The 18,256-nt window shown below is 35.0% G+C and overlaps 1 protein-coding gene across 2 annotated transcripts in view; it reads right to left on the bottom strand.

The window, feature by feature from the left end:
* Positions 1 to 576: 576 nt before the first annotated feature.
* Positions 577 to 18,256, bottom strand: part of PPP2R2A (protein phosphatase 2 regulatory subunit Balpha) — a 72,573-nt gene continuing 54,893 nt past the window's right edge. For both annotated transcript variants that reach the window (XM_019714899.3, XM_074338222.2), the window contains 7 exons: positions 15,899 to 16,064; positions 10,183 to 10,295; positions 8,920 to 9,097; positions 7,932 to 8,096; positions 6,843 to 7,012; positions 4,480 to 4,571; positions 577 to 1,575 (listed from right to left, as the gene is read on the bottom strand). In XM_019714899.3, the coding sequence (XP_019570458.1) occupies positions 1,296 to 1,575; positions 4,480 to 4,571; positions 6,843 to 7,012; positions 7,932 to 8,096; positions 8,920 to 9,097; positions 10,183 to 10,295; positions 15,899 to 16,064 (1,164 nt within the window). In that variant the 3' untranslated portion in view covers positions 577 to 1,295. The remainder of the gene's footprint in view (positions 1,576 to 4,479; positions 4,572 to 6,842; positions 7,013 to 7,931; positions 8,097 to 8,919; positions 9,098 to 10,182; positions 10,296 to 15,898; positions 16,065 to 18,256) is intronic.

The raw sequence follows: 18,256 nt of genomic DNA, 5'->3' as shown, positions 1-18,256 counted from the left end.
ATAGAGAAAAAACATCTATGGCAAAGTACATTTCATTCAGATTCGATAGCAATAAAATACAAAAAAAAATATTTAGTGCAGTGTCAATTTTATCTACGTAAATCACTTGAGGATGGTTTTATGATTTATGATTGAATGACAAAAAAAAGTTTTAACTTGTTAAAAAAGTCTTTTAAGTCTTTGACTCAGTATTTAGTAAGGCAAAAATGAAATTAAGTACTGTAGAAAGTCTTTAAAAATGAAGCTCTACAAATTTGGTTCCCATGTACAACAATTTCATTAACAGATAATGAGAAGTGTAGATACAATGTATCCAATACCCTTATAACTACAATCAAAAAAAAAAAAAACCTCTAGTAGCATTTATAGATTGTGAAATCCTTAGCAATACCAATATATATTCAAAACATGTCCATACAGAACCCTTTCCTTCTCCACGTAAAAGAACACTTGTTAAAAATAATTAACAAAAAATACCAATAAAACAATGGAAACTCATTTCATTTCATTGCGCCCAAAGTTATGACACAAAATATTGGCTTTAAGAGGTAGATTAAAAAGAAAAAGAAAACCAGATTCTCCATTCTTTGTCACTTTTATTCAGTAGTAGTTTTTTTTCCTTATTTTCAGTGCCAGACACGGCAAGGAGTGATTACAGCCAACTGTTATTAAAACATTTGTTCTCAACATACACCCCCTTTACCACTGACCCCAAACTGACTCATTTTGTGTGCTTTCGTTCTTTCTTTTTTTAATATACCACCACCAAGACTGGGTGGAGGGGGCAAGGGTAAGAGAGATGAAGGGAAGAGTCCAGGAGGCCAGAAGAGGAGGAATGCTACAAGCCACAGTAAGAATGAGCTGTATTTAATTTAAAAAAGGGGGGAGGGGTGTACCCCACAAATGATACAGTAATGAGGATACACAATTAAATCCCATTAAGCATGACTGAAGGCTTTCACTGTGTTTGACGTCATCACAATGGAAGGCATAAAAAGTGGAGTAAATCAATGTTGATACAGTCCAATCTAGTCCATTAGGCAAGATGGTGCAAGAAGTCATTTAAATTAAAAGTGCCCTACCCTTACCTAAATGGCTAGCAGACATGGAGAACACACGGTGATGAATCCACAGAGCTTTCTCCATGTAGCTATAAAAAATGTGTTGTTGAATGGCACATTGTCAAACACTGGAAAGGGGCGCCACAATGGACCTCTCTCTTTTTTAGGTACGAATGCTAGATTCAACTATCTCAACTAAGCAGGAAGTGGGCTCTTCTGCTAGGAATGCCAACCCTAATTCACTTTGTCTTGAAATATATACAGATTGTTTGTAGTAGCTACAGCAATGATATTTTCCTTGGGGTGCCAGGCTGTATGAAGTATTTTCTTGTTGAAGTCTAGGCTGTCAACACTTATTTCATCCTTCTTTCTCTTGCCACTTGCACAGACTTTGCGTGGCTTCAGAACTGTGCGAGGTTTATTGTTTTCCCGTGATGCTTCTAGGGTTATGTCTCGCTTTGTGTTCCTGTCAAACATTCTGAAGAAATTATTGTAAGATCCAGTCATGACAACACTGTAAAGGCAGACAGAGCACTCAGTCAAATAAGTGAACAAGAGTTTGTTTTCAGTAAAATGATTCAGTGATAAACCTAGTCTAATATTCTACCGGAAACAGCTACTTCAAACAGATTAGGATTTAGGGTGAGGGTTGCTGAAACCAACCCAGAAATATGGTATTAGTTAATGTGGTTTTCTGTTAATGACTCCTTTTCATGACTACCAAAACCATCACTAAAGTTGAAAGCATCCTCAAGTAAAGCTTCTTAGTAATATTATCTTTGCTTAGTATTTTTCCAACTACAGACTGTGCAATCAACCAGACCAGACAACTTCTTTCTAGAAATACCAACCTTGGGACTCTCAGGCTCTGAAACAAAAAACAACAAAAAAACAACAAAAAAGGGGCATAGTACACACCTGTTCATAAGAAACCAATACATTATGACTTAAATTATAAGCTATTTAATTTGTTCCCAGGACGTTGTCTGGTTTGGATAATCACACCTTATGACACAGGGAATCTGTTTCTGAGAATATTAAGAAAGTAGCATGTGCAGTTTTTATGAAAAGATAATCATTTTATCTGTAACACTAAGTACATTTTAAGCAAAAATTTTTGGACAAACATTTTTAATAGTATCAGTTTAAAGAGGTAGCAAATTCTTACCCTGCCCAAGACATGTTCTGTCAGTTCTACTTGCCATCCATCACTGCGGAACATTTACTAATTATCCCAATAAGCAAGACTTCACACATTTCAAACCGCTTTTAATTTGGAAAGGGTCTGGTGCTACTCTTACTATGTCCTGCTCACATGGTTTAAATTGTTGTTGTAAATAAAAGTATAGAACACCAAGAAAATCTTTAAAGTAATCCTTGAAAACAACTATTATAAATATTATACATTATACAGGTCATATATTCACTACAAATAGTTACTATCTATTCAGTAATTTCAATTCCCCCCTCCCAAAAACTGACATTTTAAATCAAACTCAAGTTTATGCATGTACTTGAAGGTAATAAAACTGTATTTCTTTTAAAATGATTTATGTAATTTAGACTGGCACCTCTGAATTTGTGAGGTTTTAATAGATCAGAACACCCAGTCTATGGCAATTTGTAAATTTTAAAAGGTGTTATGCCAGCATTTCTATGGTACTGTCAAAAATGAATAACCTGAATCTAATCATGAGGAAACATTAGACAACATTCAAATTAAGAAACTTTCTGCAAAATAAATGGTCTTTGTTTTTCAAAAATGTCAAGGTCATGAAACATGAGGAAAGGATGAAGAACTGTTCCAGATTAATATATACTAATGAGATATGACAACTAAATGTCACATATTCTTTTGGATTGGATACTGAACAAAAAAATTTTTCCTTTGCTAGAGGACATAATTGAGAAATGGTGAAATTTTAATGGGATGTGTGGAGTAGATGGAAATAATCCATCAATGGGAATTTTTCTGCTTTAGATACTTGCACTGTCATTATGTAGGAGTGTGTCTCTTTTAGGAAATATATTCATTAAAGAATTTAGGGGTAATGGGGCATCATGTTTGGAGTTTAAGCCCACTGGTTCACAAAAAAAATTATGCGTATGTATGTGTGTGTATGTGTGTGTGTGTGTGTGTGTGTGTGTGTGTGTGTGTGTGGAAAGACAAAAGAGATCGACACAGCAACAGGAGGAACATGAGCAGAGGCTAACTAAGTAAGAGCTGTATTACTCTTGTACATTTTCTCTAAGTTTGAGATGATTTCAAAAAAAATTTTTTTTTAACATTAAGGGAAATAACTTCTGATAATGGAACATAACTTAAAACTGCTAAAAATATGTTTAAATGATGTGAGGAAGAACTAGCTGTAGCAGTGCACCACATCTTTTTATATCAGTACCTTCTTTTCAAATTTGCTAATTTCTTCTTGCTAATGTCTACCCCTTTCTTTTTTTCCTTCTTGATGCCTTAGGTTTAGTAGTGGCATTCAAAGGCAAAGCCTGCTTATTCCTACTCCAGGCTCATTGTGGCTAGCTTATTACGGGGCCTCACGTTATAATCAGATAAAAATAATTTTAAAAGTAATTTTAAAAAGATAAATAATCCAAGCTCTATTACCCTTTATAACATGTAACACACAAAACCTAAATCATACCAAGCTTCAGTGATAAAAGCACTGTTGAATGAAGTACCTCAAATTACCCTGAAGGCAAGTTTAAGTTATTCCAAAGTCACATTTTCTTTTACAATTTTCTGTTCTATTGGAATAAGTATTGGCAACTAAAAATTGAAAGATTAAGGCTTATTTATCCTTGGAAATAATGGTACACATCTGATGATATAATAAAAAGGAATCACACTGTGGAAAATTTGCAGATTACGAAAAGCCTTATTACTCAGGGTAATAGGGTTAAAATAATATATAGTAACTACCAAGTCTATGAGGTATTAATATAATAGCTGGTAAAGCTGGTGTAACATTCCAAATGAATTATATACTGTCCAAATATTTCTAAAAACAGTTGAACAGTAGAGTTAACAACTAAACTGAAATTTCACCATTTTAACTGTTGGCATGTCAAACGTGATTGATCTGGTTCATAAAGGGGAAACATTTAAAGATATTTAAATAATAATTTATGATAACTGGAACTTTTTGTGTATTTTCACATTTACTAGTGAAACACAATGTTTAATTTGTATTTGCCAATACAGCTATAAGATTACTAAATTTATTTCAAGAAAACCCTGTAGGGGAGGGGGAGGGAAGTTAGGATTTATGATTTATGTCATTCTAAAAAAAGTTTGCCTTATTTTTAGTGAATATGGTAACCATACCAGGAGGAGTGATGACACAGTAAATTTCATTCCTCTAATAAAACATTTGAATGAGAAGTGGAAATTAAAATCAATTACCTATCAGATCCATTCCAACAACATTCAAATTTGTCAAATATGCAGTCATTTTCATACAGTGAACAAAGTTTACTTCTGAGGTATTCATGCACCTGGGGGAAAACATAACTATATTACATATATTCTTAGTTTACACTTCAAGAAAAACCAATTAAAATCAGGGAACTGATTTAACAAGTCCGTATTTTAAAAGAAAAGGCATATACAGACATACACATATACCTCTGAATCCTATTAAAACTTGATTCCCTTGGAAATAATAAAGGCATTTTATCCTTTTACAAACATGAGCCCCTCTTCCATGAACAAAGACTTTCCTATTTATTGTACAACAGAGAAAAGTACCATTCTGGGCATGGAACATGTACTCTTTATAAGTTTGAGTAAAATATTTAGGCCACAAATGTTTGAAAACGGCACAGATAAGAAACTAAAGAATATGGTAGCAATATTTGAATATGCTGACACTTGGCTTTCAGTCCATAAATTGCTGATAGAAAAGACTGTACTTTACTTCCTTCTTCAATACCATTTTCTGAGCATAAATCACTGAAGCCTACATTATCATTAAGTGCATATTTTATACATAGCATGACCTGCCCTGGTTTGGTGATAAATTATATGGTTACTCTAGGTATGCATCATTGAAAAATTTGATCATGTGACATTACTTATACAATATCAAAAACTAGTGAAAATGTACCTGTTTTTTTGAAATATAATTCTGTATTTACCCACTATTATTTCACAAAGGGATAAACTAGAACATAAATAAATCTGGTATTTAGGACATATCCTGAGAAATGATACATTTCATAATATTGTTCAATTACAAAGGAAAATTTCAAAGTATTTCTTGTGATCAGATGGGGAAAAAAGGAGTCTCTATCTCACTCTCCTTTTTTACTTAAAAGAGAACCTCTCTTTACTTAAAGAGAACCTTAAATAGTAGTGATAGAAAAAAGTAGGTACCAGCTAAATGCCTAGAATTCTCTATTCTTTATGAAGCAACCTAAAGTCATATAAGAGTCCATTTCAACTTTAAGTATAGTGGAATGATGCAGACCATGTCTATGTGACATTAAGTGAAAATCTGTAACACGGAGGAATTGCAATTCATGTAGGATCAGCATTGAAAGTGAGCACGGAAGACAAAAAATTAGTAAGATAAAAATTACCCTTTAATCACGCAGAGTTCAGCAAGATGCTTATAAACTCAACAAGAACAGCTGAATCTGCATATACTATCTTTGAGTATGACTCTATTCTCAATCATTAACCTAATTCAGCAAAGGCAGAAAAGGTGCCAATCAGGTCAAATTAGGTAAATCACACAATTCAGCCAAGTTTTAGAATGCATGTACAGGGCTTTTCATCAAACAATTTAAGAGTATGAAGTTACGGTTCAAATCAATTATTCTCAATGGAAATGGGAGGGGGGTGGTGGTGAGAATCACAGGGATACAAATCAGGAACTTGGCAGTTACACAAATTTAATTTGAAAACAGAGCCGTATTATCTCTTTGCATTTGCTTCAATGTAGCATGCATGTATTTGGACATTTCAAATACCATTAAGGAGAATCTTAAGTGGTTTATGTTTGTTAAAGAGGATTAAAAAGTTTGAGAAATACCGTTCTAATCTTACTGAGAGCACACAACATAAAGGTACCATTTTCCAATTCTGTATGTCAAGCGTGTTCTACACTGTAACCACTTACGGTCTAACAGGTTTCTACACCCCACCTGTTCCCGACCGTGTGCATCTTCGTTCTCTTCTCTAGAAGAGGTTTGGGGTCACTGGTAGTGGGGTGGCTCACAAGACAATCCAGAACTGACATCCTACGAGAGGTAACTCCCTCCTAAAGCTGTCCGCAGGGCTTTCAAACCCCTCCCCTTCAGCTTACGACAACAGTTATCAGTCAAAAGGCAGAATGCCAGTCCCTTTAACTCTTTATGCCAAAATCAAGCTCTAGTTCAACTAGCGCTGCACATACTCCGACCCGGATACGTCTACTGGGACTGGCTACTTTCTTCCGAATCCTCTCCACCTCCCTCCCCCCCAGACCCTAACAGAGTGTGCTCTTCCCTCCTCACTTTAAATGTAAGTAGAAGGAGGGGGAAAAGTTGTCAATATTGAACCAAATTGGTAGCAAAATCACACTTTAACTGCAAAAGTAAGTAGAAAACACAGCTTATAAAGTCTATATGCATTTAATATAAGGAAGAACAACACATTCATGGACCTCTTCAAGAAAAAGCCTAATGGTGAACAAACACTGTATTATTACACATACTACAAAATCTTTCTCTATAAACACTTAAACAGGGTATGTGAGCATTGAAAGAAAAAACTGTAAATACCTGGTATGTTTCGACAGGCCTGTTTTCCATATTTAAGTCCCAAATTTTGACTGACAAATAGTCTCTAGTCATCATATAGCGACCACTATGGCTGAATTTTACATCAGAAATAGAGGAGATGATTTCAGAAAAAAAAGACCTGTTACTGGGATCTTCAGGTTCTTCAAACACTAAAAACAAGCAAAACACAAAAAACAGAAACAACAATTTGTATAATATTCCGGGTTGCACAAAGCATTTGCTGAAACCACTCACAAACTTCCTAAGAGGGAGCTACATAGGACAGCCTAATAAAGAACTTAGAACCATCTCTCTGGCTGTAAGAAGATGATCTCCCTGAAAGTTTCTTCAGAGAATATCGTAAACACCGAAACTGAAGATGCAGAAAGATGGAGTACGCTTCCAGAGGCCCACAGCTCACCGAGCGGACCAGACTCAGCCAGGACTTCTCTGGCTCCAGTGCACCGGGGACGCAGGTTCCACACAGACTGCCTGCCTGTACTGTCACCACAAGAAACACACTGTCCTCACCATTCAAATTCATACCTGCGTTGTATTTTTTAGTGGCCCAGCTAAAATTAGTTTGGTAACAGGCAGGTGCCAATTTTCACGAGTTTGAAAAATATTCAAAAACAGAAAGACAAGAATAATGCACCCCCTTAATTTTTTAACCCAGTGCTTTCCAAACTTTTTTTAAAGCCAAGGAAATCTCTTCTCAGAAAAAACCTACCCAAGAAGCTCAAACCAGAAAAGAAGAAAGGGAGAGAGGGAGGGAAAAAAAAGAAAGTAACTGCCTTACTTGAATATATATACGGTTGGAGAGCCTCACCCCAAGTTCCCAACATGTAACATTCCAGTAAAAATATATCCACTGGGACATCGACAGGCCCCTGAGAAAGCCTTCTATGTTCTTCCAAATAACCTACAATGCCTCTCGTGGTCAGCAGCTTACCAAAGGGTACAAGAGGCCCCGGCACAAATGTTTAAGACTTGTAAACCTATGTACATGAGGTCACCATGTCTCTGAGGCTAACTTCAGACAAAGAGAAAATATTATAATTTGGAAAAAAAAAGACATAATGAACTTACATTTAGAATGCCTATCACAGAGGGCAGATGCCCTCATGTCACATAACCGAATAGTTCCTTTACTGCTGCTGTATACAAACGTGTTACAGCTGTTTGGATGGAATTCTGCTGCTGTAATCACCTCTGTTAGCTCTTCCATATTGGCAGGCTTGATATCCACAATATCTGGATAGCATCTTATTAAGGAATTTCCACTTAGAAAAAAGGGCAAACACAATCTTACATTTCTCAAGTCTAATATTAATTCATAGGCTGAAGCACAAGTACTAATTCTGAATTGCAATTTAGTCCTTAAGATTATAATCCCAGAGGGATCAAAACTTTTATTTTTTAACGCTTAAAAGAAAAATCTTAGAAGAAAACGTGGACAAATTTTAAATTTAGAGGTCTGTTTTTCTGAGTATGACACAAATCCCAGAAGCCATAAAGAAAAGATTGATAAATTTATCTTCCTAAATATTAAGAGAACTTAGTGTACACAAACAATGGAGCTAACTTACTTAACATAAAAAGTGTTTTAAAAACAAAGAAAAATAATAAAAACATGCAAATCTAATTAAAAAATTAGAAAAGAAAAAACATAAATGGTTAATAAATATGAAAAATGTTTGTCTACTCATCATGAAATAAACACAAATCAAAACAACAAATGAGGACTTTCACTGAGTGGGAAAGGTATAGGAAAATAGGCTCTTTCAAACATTGTTAAGTATGAATTATGGTAAAGTATTAATTTTTCAAATGATATGTATGTGGAAAAACTAACAGTAGTAGTAATAGCTGCTAACATTTATCAAGAACTTTAGAAACATACTTAAAAAACAAATATATATTTGTATACATCTACATATATATGTATATGTTTATATATCACATACTTGTATATGCACAGAAAATTTTCAGGAGGAGAATATAAACAATAAAAATGGGGTTTGGAGAAATATTGCTATTGACTTTATAGAACCCAAAAATGAAACCAAATGGATACTAAAACTCCTGTCTGTAATTTCCAGATGCCAAAGATTAATCCGCAAATCATCTGCAGATAAATATGTTTCATAATCACTATTAATAGAAATTGAGTTGATGTGATATGTATGAGCATTGGCAAATATTCTCCGTGGACTGGCCTCAACCATTAGATCCATGGGCCTAAAGACTGGCACCTGTCAATAAGCACATGAAAAACAGTCAGTTCAAAACGTTCATTGTTTACAACAACGCTGAGAGTTCAGAACACTTCATTTTTACACTTTTTGAGGGAATATAAAAACAGTATATTACACAGATTTAATTTTAAAACGCAACCGATGTTGATCCTTTAAAGTGTTGAAATGAGAAAAAGAAAAATAAACAGCCTGGACAATTAATTAATCTTCTTTTACAGATAGCAGTAGTATTAGAATTTGCAGTTCTTCCCAGCTCCAATATTTTGCTTGAAAGACTTGCAAATCTAGTAAGTGTTTATGGTTTAAATTAAAGTAGCTAAAAAGGAAATTAGCCCAGAGTGTCTAATTCTTGGTATTTTTTAGCTGTATTGGAAGATTTGATCCATTTCACCTTTTTAGATCTCCAAAGAAAATTAATCTTGAAACTTAATTTTGTAGTAGCTGATATTCAAACCACGAGAACAAGAGAGTGTGGTACACTATATACTGTGTTTCCCCGAATATAAGACCTAGCCGGACAATCAGCTCTAATGCATCTTTTGGAGCAAAAATTAATATAAGAGCCGGTCTTATAGTAAAATAAGACCGGACATAACATTAACATAACATAACATAACATAACATAACATAACATAACATAACATAACATAACATAACATAACATAACATAACATAACATCTGGGTAGAATAGAGTAGAATACCAGGTCTTATACTAATTTTTGCTCCAAAAGACACATTAGGGCTGATGGTCTGGCTAGGTCTTATTTTCGGGGAAACATGGTAGCAGTCTTGTGTTGTCTTGGTTCTGCCCATGGCCACAGAGAGACCTCTGTATAGGTCAGGGTCTGTTAAAAATGGGAGTTTTTAGTATTCTATCTAGTTACAGAATTGTTGGGAGGGGTTGGAATGTATAGGTTGGTGCAAAAGTAATTGTGGTTTTTGCAATTATTTTTAACCTTTTAAACCACAATTACTTTTCCACCAATCTAATAATTATTCCTATTCAAGTTCTGCTCAGGATCTATATAGTATGAACACAGAACTCTATCAAAATTAGAATCATTTTTGCTTATGTACTTACTCGTAGTGTAGTGACTGTAGTAGGATCTCTAAACCTTCCATCTTCCTCTTTCAAGTTATACCCTTCTGGTCTTTTGTCCCTTTCACTGATTTTCCATAATTTTATTGTTTTATCTGGGGAGACAATGAAGAAAGTCCTCAAAAAATGAGTAATACTGACAGAAGAAAAACATTTTAAGGTATATTTAAACATGCCATTTCATATTTCACCTAAAAAAAAAAAATCCCAAGAATAAAAATCCCTTATCTGACTTAACAAAACAACTTTCCTATTACCAGGTAAATAAAAATACCTAAACATGGACATAACAGGGCAGAAACTGCAAATTTATGTTAATGAAACTCATAAAATTCCATTTGATATTAAATCTAGTTACAGCCAGGTCCTTATCTTTTTAAAACTAAAGCTAAAGGGAAAAAATTTATGTGTATGAAAGCACATACGACTGTGTCTATATACAAACATACACATATACAGAGGGTGCCAAAAAAATGTATGCACATTTTAAGAAAGGAAAAACACTATTAAAATTGTAATATACAGCGGTAACAAAAGATGAATACAAGTCACATTTGACTTCTGCAATTACAAGAGGTGCTCAGAGTGGTTACCATCAGCGTCCAGACATTTCTGATTACGACGAACTACTGCTTGAGCAACGTTGACCAAAGTGCCCACTTACAGACATTTTTTGGCACCCCGCCGATATACGCTCAATATTTACTTTTTAAAAGAGAACAAACAACAAAGTCAGTTAAGCTATCCTAACTTATGGTAAAGAATATCTCTCTTGCTCCCACACTTCCTAGCCTGGATGCCTCTGTTTAAATCTATTTTTCCCCACTGTATTAGGGATAAGCAGGTTAACAGGGCCCGAGAAAAACTGACCGATTAAAAGCATACATCTCCAAGTCCATCAAGACAAAATTCTTAGGTATTAAGAATAGATAAAATAGTATTTTTTAAAAATAAATTTTATTTTGGATTAAGTTAAAAAGATAGCACTGTTTCTATAAGCCCTTCACCCAAGGTTCTTCTGATGTCAACATATCATGCAACCTGGTACATTTGGAAAACTAAGAAAATGACACTGTACATTAGTATTAACTAAATTGCAGACTGCACACAGATTTCACCAGGTTTTCTACTAACTTTCCTTTCTCTGTTTCAGGATCCCAACCAGAATCCAAATAACACTGTATTTAGTTGTCAAGTCTCAGTCTAACCTTAACAATTTCTCAGATTGCCTTATTTTTCATCATCCTGATAGCACTGTGAAGCAGTGGTGAGGCATTTTGTAGAATGTCCCTCAATGGGTACATCTGCTGTTTTCTCGACCAGACTGGGATCTTGGGATTTCAGGAAGAGCACGAGAGGTGAAGTGAGGGTATACGTGTTATCAACAGGACTCTTCCTTCTGCTGGTGACATTAGCTTTGATCATGTGGCTAAGGCAGCATATACTAGTATCTCCACTGCAGTTACTATTTCCCCACCTGCCATCCTCTATTCTTCGGAACTGAGTAACTCAGTCCACACTTAAAGGGAGAATTAAGTTATCCTCACTGCAGGGAGTACTGTCCATCCACATAGTATTTGGAATTCTCCTATAAGAAGCATCACTTCTTCCCACTTATTTTTGTTCAATCAATCATTTATTTATATTGCTATGGATTCATGCATGTTATTTTAATACTCTGTTATAATCCTAAAATTGCACTCATAGAAATATTGTATTCTTAATGGTCTTTCACAAGGAAATGGGCATCATACAATTTAAAAAACTAATGTACGAAGTCACTTTAAAAACTGTCATACAGAGAGGTAGCAGTGACTGACCACCCCTCTCTCTGCCTCATGAAGAAGAGTATGCCAGCTGCCCCTGTGGATGCCCTCGGCAAAGATGAAGTGTAAACAGAAAAACGGCTAACTCCGCTAATCTGTAATTTAGTATTTCACCTAAACCCTACGCAATCATGTTTCTAGTTACCTTGCAGTTAAGTTACATGTGTGTTCTATGCTCAATTTAATTTATATATATTTACGTAAGTTAAAATTATATATATTTAGAATATTTTACTTGTCCCTACATCTATAACAGAAATGAATCAAGACTAAATTCTGTATTTTGGGAGAAATTATCATCTAAAGATTATGAGGATGACAAGCTCCCTCCCCCACCCCCACCCCCCCCCATAACTGTCTCATGGCCTGTTCAAATTCATCAACTTTATTAAAGATCCAGAAATCACAATATACTTACTAAACTTTCACATGAGATGAAATCATTTTATGGTTCCTAATAGTGTTATTGAAAGAAAAATTTTTAAAAATGCATGAAAAGTTGGGTGAATATTTTTCAAAACAAATTAACCTTCAAAAATTTTAAAGTGATACAATTTGTGACTTAAAGAGGATAAAAAAAATTTTAATAGCATAAACACAGGACAGGACAGAGAAGTACTACACAATTTCAGGGCACTGCTTGAGGACAAAGCAAGTTGAAAATAAAATAATTTCAATACCTATGAAATCAAATTTTTTAAAAATTTAAATTCATGTGCTCTATGATAGTGAGTTTTAAATCTGGAATTTTTGGCCCATAAGTGGACAATGAGAATATGAGAATAATCAAACTCCCTAAGACTGCATGCACGATTATATGAGTATAATACACTTTTCTGTGAAGGGGATTATCGTTACTTCTAACAGGTTAAGAACTGCTCTATGGTGATTCCTTCAATCGTCAGCACTAATAACTAAAGAAGTATTGCAGAAGTCCTGAAGTCCCTGTGTTTCTCTCGCCATAGCAGAGGGTTGGAACAGGGAAAACCATGCTACCAAGTTTCCTCTGTGGGAACGCAGCCTTCTGTAAGATCTAAAAGGCTTCTGTAACAAGCCGTTCAAACAACCCATTTGTGAGTGAACTTTGTTATTACTCATATTCAAGACCCATGGTCAGCAGATTAGAGTTGGACGTTTTTGTAATGTGGAGGAACCAAGGGGAATTCAGAGAAAGGAAAAGAAGATTGAAGAGAAAAATAAAATCACTTGAAACATTAAACGAACTAGTTATAAAAAGTGACTATAAAATTGTTTAAGTGAAAGTGATCTGGAAACACTGAACAGTTTATGATGATCACGGAAAGCCAATGCAAGGATGAAAGTAAGATTAATTTTGCTGAGTCAGATTTGGTCATCTTTCCTACCATTCTCCCACAGTAGTTTCTAATCTTTTTATGAGTATAAAGACCCATTACACATTTGGGGAGAGGAGGTATTATTACGCTACATCTCATGGAGAAAAACTCTGTATATTACTTTATATATAAAGTAATATACAGATATTACTCAGATTTAACAGATGTTGACATTTCCCAAAATTGCTTTCTCTCTTTTAAAAAAATAAAGCTTTTCAAATATACCTGAAGTCCTATTCCTCCCATCCTTTTTCCTATCCCACCATATCCAGACACAGCGGTTTGTAAAATTCCCATACCCGTTCTAGTCTTCTACATTGGACTCTATTTTTAGCACACACACAAAAATGCAACCCTCAAATACTTGTATTTTATTTAGTATTGATTGACAACAACAAACAGACCAAAACCTACAATGCACTGGGTAGTGTCCTTTAAAATAACTTTTATTATTAATCAATCATTTTTCAAATTTACATTAACCTATTTGGGAGACACTGTTGAGTCTACAGAAAAGTACTACAAAGATTCACAACCCCTGACCCAACCACTGGAATTGGAATCCCCAGTGTCTCTTCCTTTATGAGCCTTTGGAGAGTTTAGTGTCTAGAAAGGCTCATCTGGTTTTATGTTGCCTTACTTATTTCAAACCAGAGGAGCACAAGAAAGCCTGCAAGGAAGACACATGGATATAAACTGGGAATTGAAAGACATTTAAGTTTTAGTCCATAAATAAGTTGAAATGGAATTTGCTTTTAGATAATACTGAGGAGGGTGAGAAGACGTATTTGAGAAACAAAACTGGCTAAGAACTGAGAATTGTTGAAGCTGGGTGATGGATATGCAGGGCTTCACACTATTCTCTTTCAGTCGGTATTTTAAATATTCCCCTTTATAACAAGTAAAATGATTCAGCCTGTAAGTAATGAAACTGCCAAATTATTAAGAACAAATACTCAATACACATAATGTGTAACAGGACACTTCCCTGGGACGATTACTTCCAAAAGTAGAAACTATATAAATGGTATAATTACGTATTATTTGATGTCAAAGAAAAAAGCAGTATCTGAAGTGCTATTTGAAATAACTTAGCTTGTTGTACAAATTAAAACTGAACCAAGATTAGAAGCCAATATATGACATGAGTAAATATAGTACTTCCATCTATGATGTTGTAAGTTATAAGCTTTAAATTGTTATTTCTATTTATTTTTCATTTAATAAGAAGAGAAGCAAATGCAGTTTATGTGAAAAGAGAGGGGGTAGAGGGTACACGTTTCAGTGGGCAGGTTAGGGAGAGCTTTGCTGATCAGGAACATGGGCTCGAGGAGGTAGATGCCTACGGTGTCAGGGTGGCAGCATGTGTGGAATGCACTGCCAAGAAGTCGATACCGAGGGTGATGACGCCTAAACTGGATGAAAGGGGCACTCCACATTTCCCACCATGTCAACCCAGAAGTCACTGAGTTTCCATTCTGCAAGTGGGAAAGAATGGTAAGGTCTAGATGCTAAAATCTGTTTTTATGAATAGTGAAGGGATGAGAAAATATGAGAGGTTTTTTCCAACCCTTGTGCCAGTCTCGAAAAAGTTGTAATCTAAATTTTTACAGACTATAGCTACTCAGAACCTGGAAGTATCCCTCTGTCACTCTAAGGACTCTCTTCAGATTCCTTCCCCCAAAGGATAAACCAAGTTACAACAACTCGTGAAAAGAAATTTAGAAAAACAAAAACAAAAAAGACCCACTTCTTAACTTGTCATAAAGGAGTTAAATTACGATAGAGTCATCACACAGTTCTAACCCTCACACTTACTGACTTCTCTTGAGCAAGCAAACTAGTGTAAGACGAATCTTCTTCCAGACATGAGGCTTGTTGGGAAGAAGCAAGTATGTCAATTCCAGTTTGTGTCCCTACTGGACCAGGATCAAGTAGGAAGAGTGCTCTCCTCAAGGGAATCCTTATATGGAGACCATACTTTAACAGAGCATTCTGAATTTACAGTTTGAACTACTCTTTGAAGAGTTTTGGCACACTTAAAAAAGGAGGAAGAAAGGAAATTAACATTTACTGAGCACGTATTATGAATTAATACATTAGGAGTTATCACATTTATTACTCATAACAATACTTCTATAGATATTACTATCTCCAGTTTGCAGATGAGGAAATTTGACTCAGTGTTAGTAGCCTGCCCAAGACTAAGCCAACAAGTGGCAGAAACAGAATCTGATCTAAACCCAAAGGTAAAAGCCCATTCTTTTCACTATAAACTGGGATGTGCTAAAAGAAAACTGACACCTAAGAATCTCTTTCACAGAATTTAAAAGCTAAAGGAGAATTTAAAAAGGGAAGACAAAAAAAGGAACAGTTTACGTTCTATGTGGGGAAGAAATGTTTCCAAATGTCTATTTGCAGAGATCTTTAAACAAGTGTTCCTCTTTGAAAAGGGAAAAGTATCCAACAGAATATGTATACATAGAGGGCACGTGAAAAGAAAAAATTTACACTTACCATTGGTAGACAATAAAAACTGAGCAGCATTTTTCTGGGGTAACCACCTAATTTTGTTGATCTTTTCTTCTATTTCTAAACTTTTCAAGTAGTCAAACTCTGGTTCATGGCTCTGAAAGGTGCTGTAAACATTATATTCTCCTCTGCTATGAGACTGGATTTTGTTCTAAAATGGAAACAAAAATATTTGGACCACTGTTAAGAAATATTTCAAAATAATCAAACATAATCAATTCCAATTGATCTTGCAAATTCTGGTTAATTCATTACCTGTATGTCATATACAATTATATTGTTTTTGGTTTTTTTTTTTGTATTTAAAGGCTTTCAAGGAATAAAGAAGCTTAAAAGAAAAAAAGGGAAAAGCTAAATAAAGTCTAATGATTTAGCCCAATTCACTAGGAAAAGTGACATTGAAACACAGATCAATTTAATTACTAATTTACCATATTTTAAATCGTCTAGATACAAACTTATAAACAAAAAAGCAAAAAACAAAACCCTGAGCATCCTTAACTAAGGGTACTCATCGAAAAAGTAAAGATTAAATGAGAAAAGCTTGCCAGAAACAGCTGGCTGAGGCACATCTTCTTTCTCCTCCCACGTTAGGGTCAATTCTCAGGTAGTTATTTAATAAGATATATTGTCTTTCTCTTTTCCCCTTTCCCTGCCTGCCTTTAGGTCATTTCACTGCTGAAAATCTCTTTAAGAGATCTCATAAAGGTAACGGCACCATCTGACCCTACCTCCCATCCCAACTCCATAGTTACAGAGCTCTATGACTCATTAAGTCCACATTCAGCATTACCCAGCAAACCTCACCCCACTGCCCCATCAACAACTGCTTACACTCCTGAAATGAGCCTTCTTATATTACGAGCCTAGTGCACAGGGATTACTTATTTCATTTAGTGCCACTGTGAGTGGATATAGTTTAATCTATTGGGTAAAGAGACGACTTGTGAACTTCTTCAGCTAACACTAGTAATACCTTAGCAAAAGTGAGAATTCTAACCATGTTCAGAATTGCATCTTTTAACCTATCATCACATGATTAAAAATCTTTCCATCAAAAATATTCAAAGTCCAGTTCAAAGAACCTATTAGAAAAGTTTTAAGATATTGATAGTCAACTCTTTCAAACAAAAATGAATTATCAAATGAAATGTTTAACATTACTTGTTACTAAGAATAACCCAGTAGTTATTACTATTCTCCACATAAACAGAAAACCTTATTGAATCATCTTGAAAGCATATGTTTTGGTTGTTTGTTCCAGTAGCTTGATTATCTGGATTGATCATTCATGGTTACAGTTATATTTGGACCCTCAGATAGCACTTTCAATTATTATTGAGTGGGTTTGCCAATATTAAGAATGCAGAGCATACCACAGAACATAATCTACACTGGGGACACGAAAAGGGTAAACATCAGAACCTCTGTCTCATTACCGTACTCATACCAAATTAGATAACCCAATTAATTAAATATGTATACACTAATACCACTTTAGAAGACATTCATAAATCTCACACTAAAAATTACTCAGTCTCAAAAGGTTTGTTATGTTACTGTGCGAGAAAACTATAACAAATAGCAATTCAGTGTTTAATATGGATGCTGAGTTTTAAACTTAAGTAAGACTATAGTATTATGCACACAGGGTCCTAGAGATACAGATTTAATGACACAGAATCTCTACCTTCAAGTAACTTAAAACGTATGTGAAACTTGAGTCAAAAGTAGAAATTAAGGTCCATATAATTCAGGGAAGCAAAACAAAGAACCAAGGATGAGATAAACTGGTGCCGCTACACGCAGGTCAGCATGGTAAAAGCTACGGGCAGGGTATCAGGACACGTGGTTCTAGAGGAAGGATTCACCTCTTTGTTAACTGTATGACTTTGGATGAGCTAACCTGTTGTCTGGGCTCCCAGTTTCTTTACTGGTAAAAGGAGACTGCATTACCAAGGGTTGTAAATTTGGGGCCCACAGACTACCCAACCCTCATGGGGCCATGGATAGAACCCAGGGATTTTGTGAACGTGGATACGGTGGAAATTTACCTATTTATTCTCACTCATCTGTAGCAGAAATTCGGCATTTCTTTTAAGTATGGATGTAGGCAACAAAGTATAGTATTATCAATACCCGTGTCTTTGTCACTATAAAAATGACATGTTTTACAAATCAGGTCCATGCACAAAAACACATTCTTACTCAATGTTTTTTAAAATACCTTGAAAAACATATTTCAATGTTACTTCTTTCATAATCTTATGTATTTTATGCAACTAAAACATTCTGAGAAGTCCACAGAATTTACCAGGCTACTGAAAGTACTAATGGCACGAA

This window comes from Rhinolophus sinicus, chromosome 15 (genome assembly GCF_057876585.1).
Source record: "Rhinolophus sinicus isolate RSI-liver-muscle chromosome 15, RSI-T2T, whole genome shotgun sequence".
Classification (NCBI taxonomy): domain Eukaryota; kingdom Metazoa; phylum Chordata; class Mammalia; order Chiroptera; family Rhinolophidae; genus Rhinolophus; species Rhinolophus sinicus.
The sequence above is the reverse complement of the archived record's forward strand: the minus strand, read 5'-3'. Positions and strand labels throughout refer to the sequence as shown.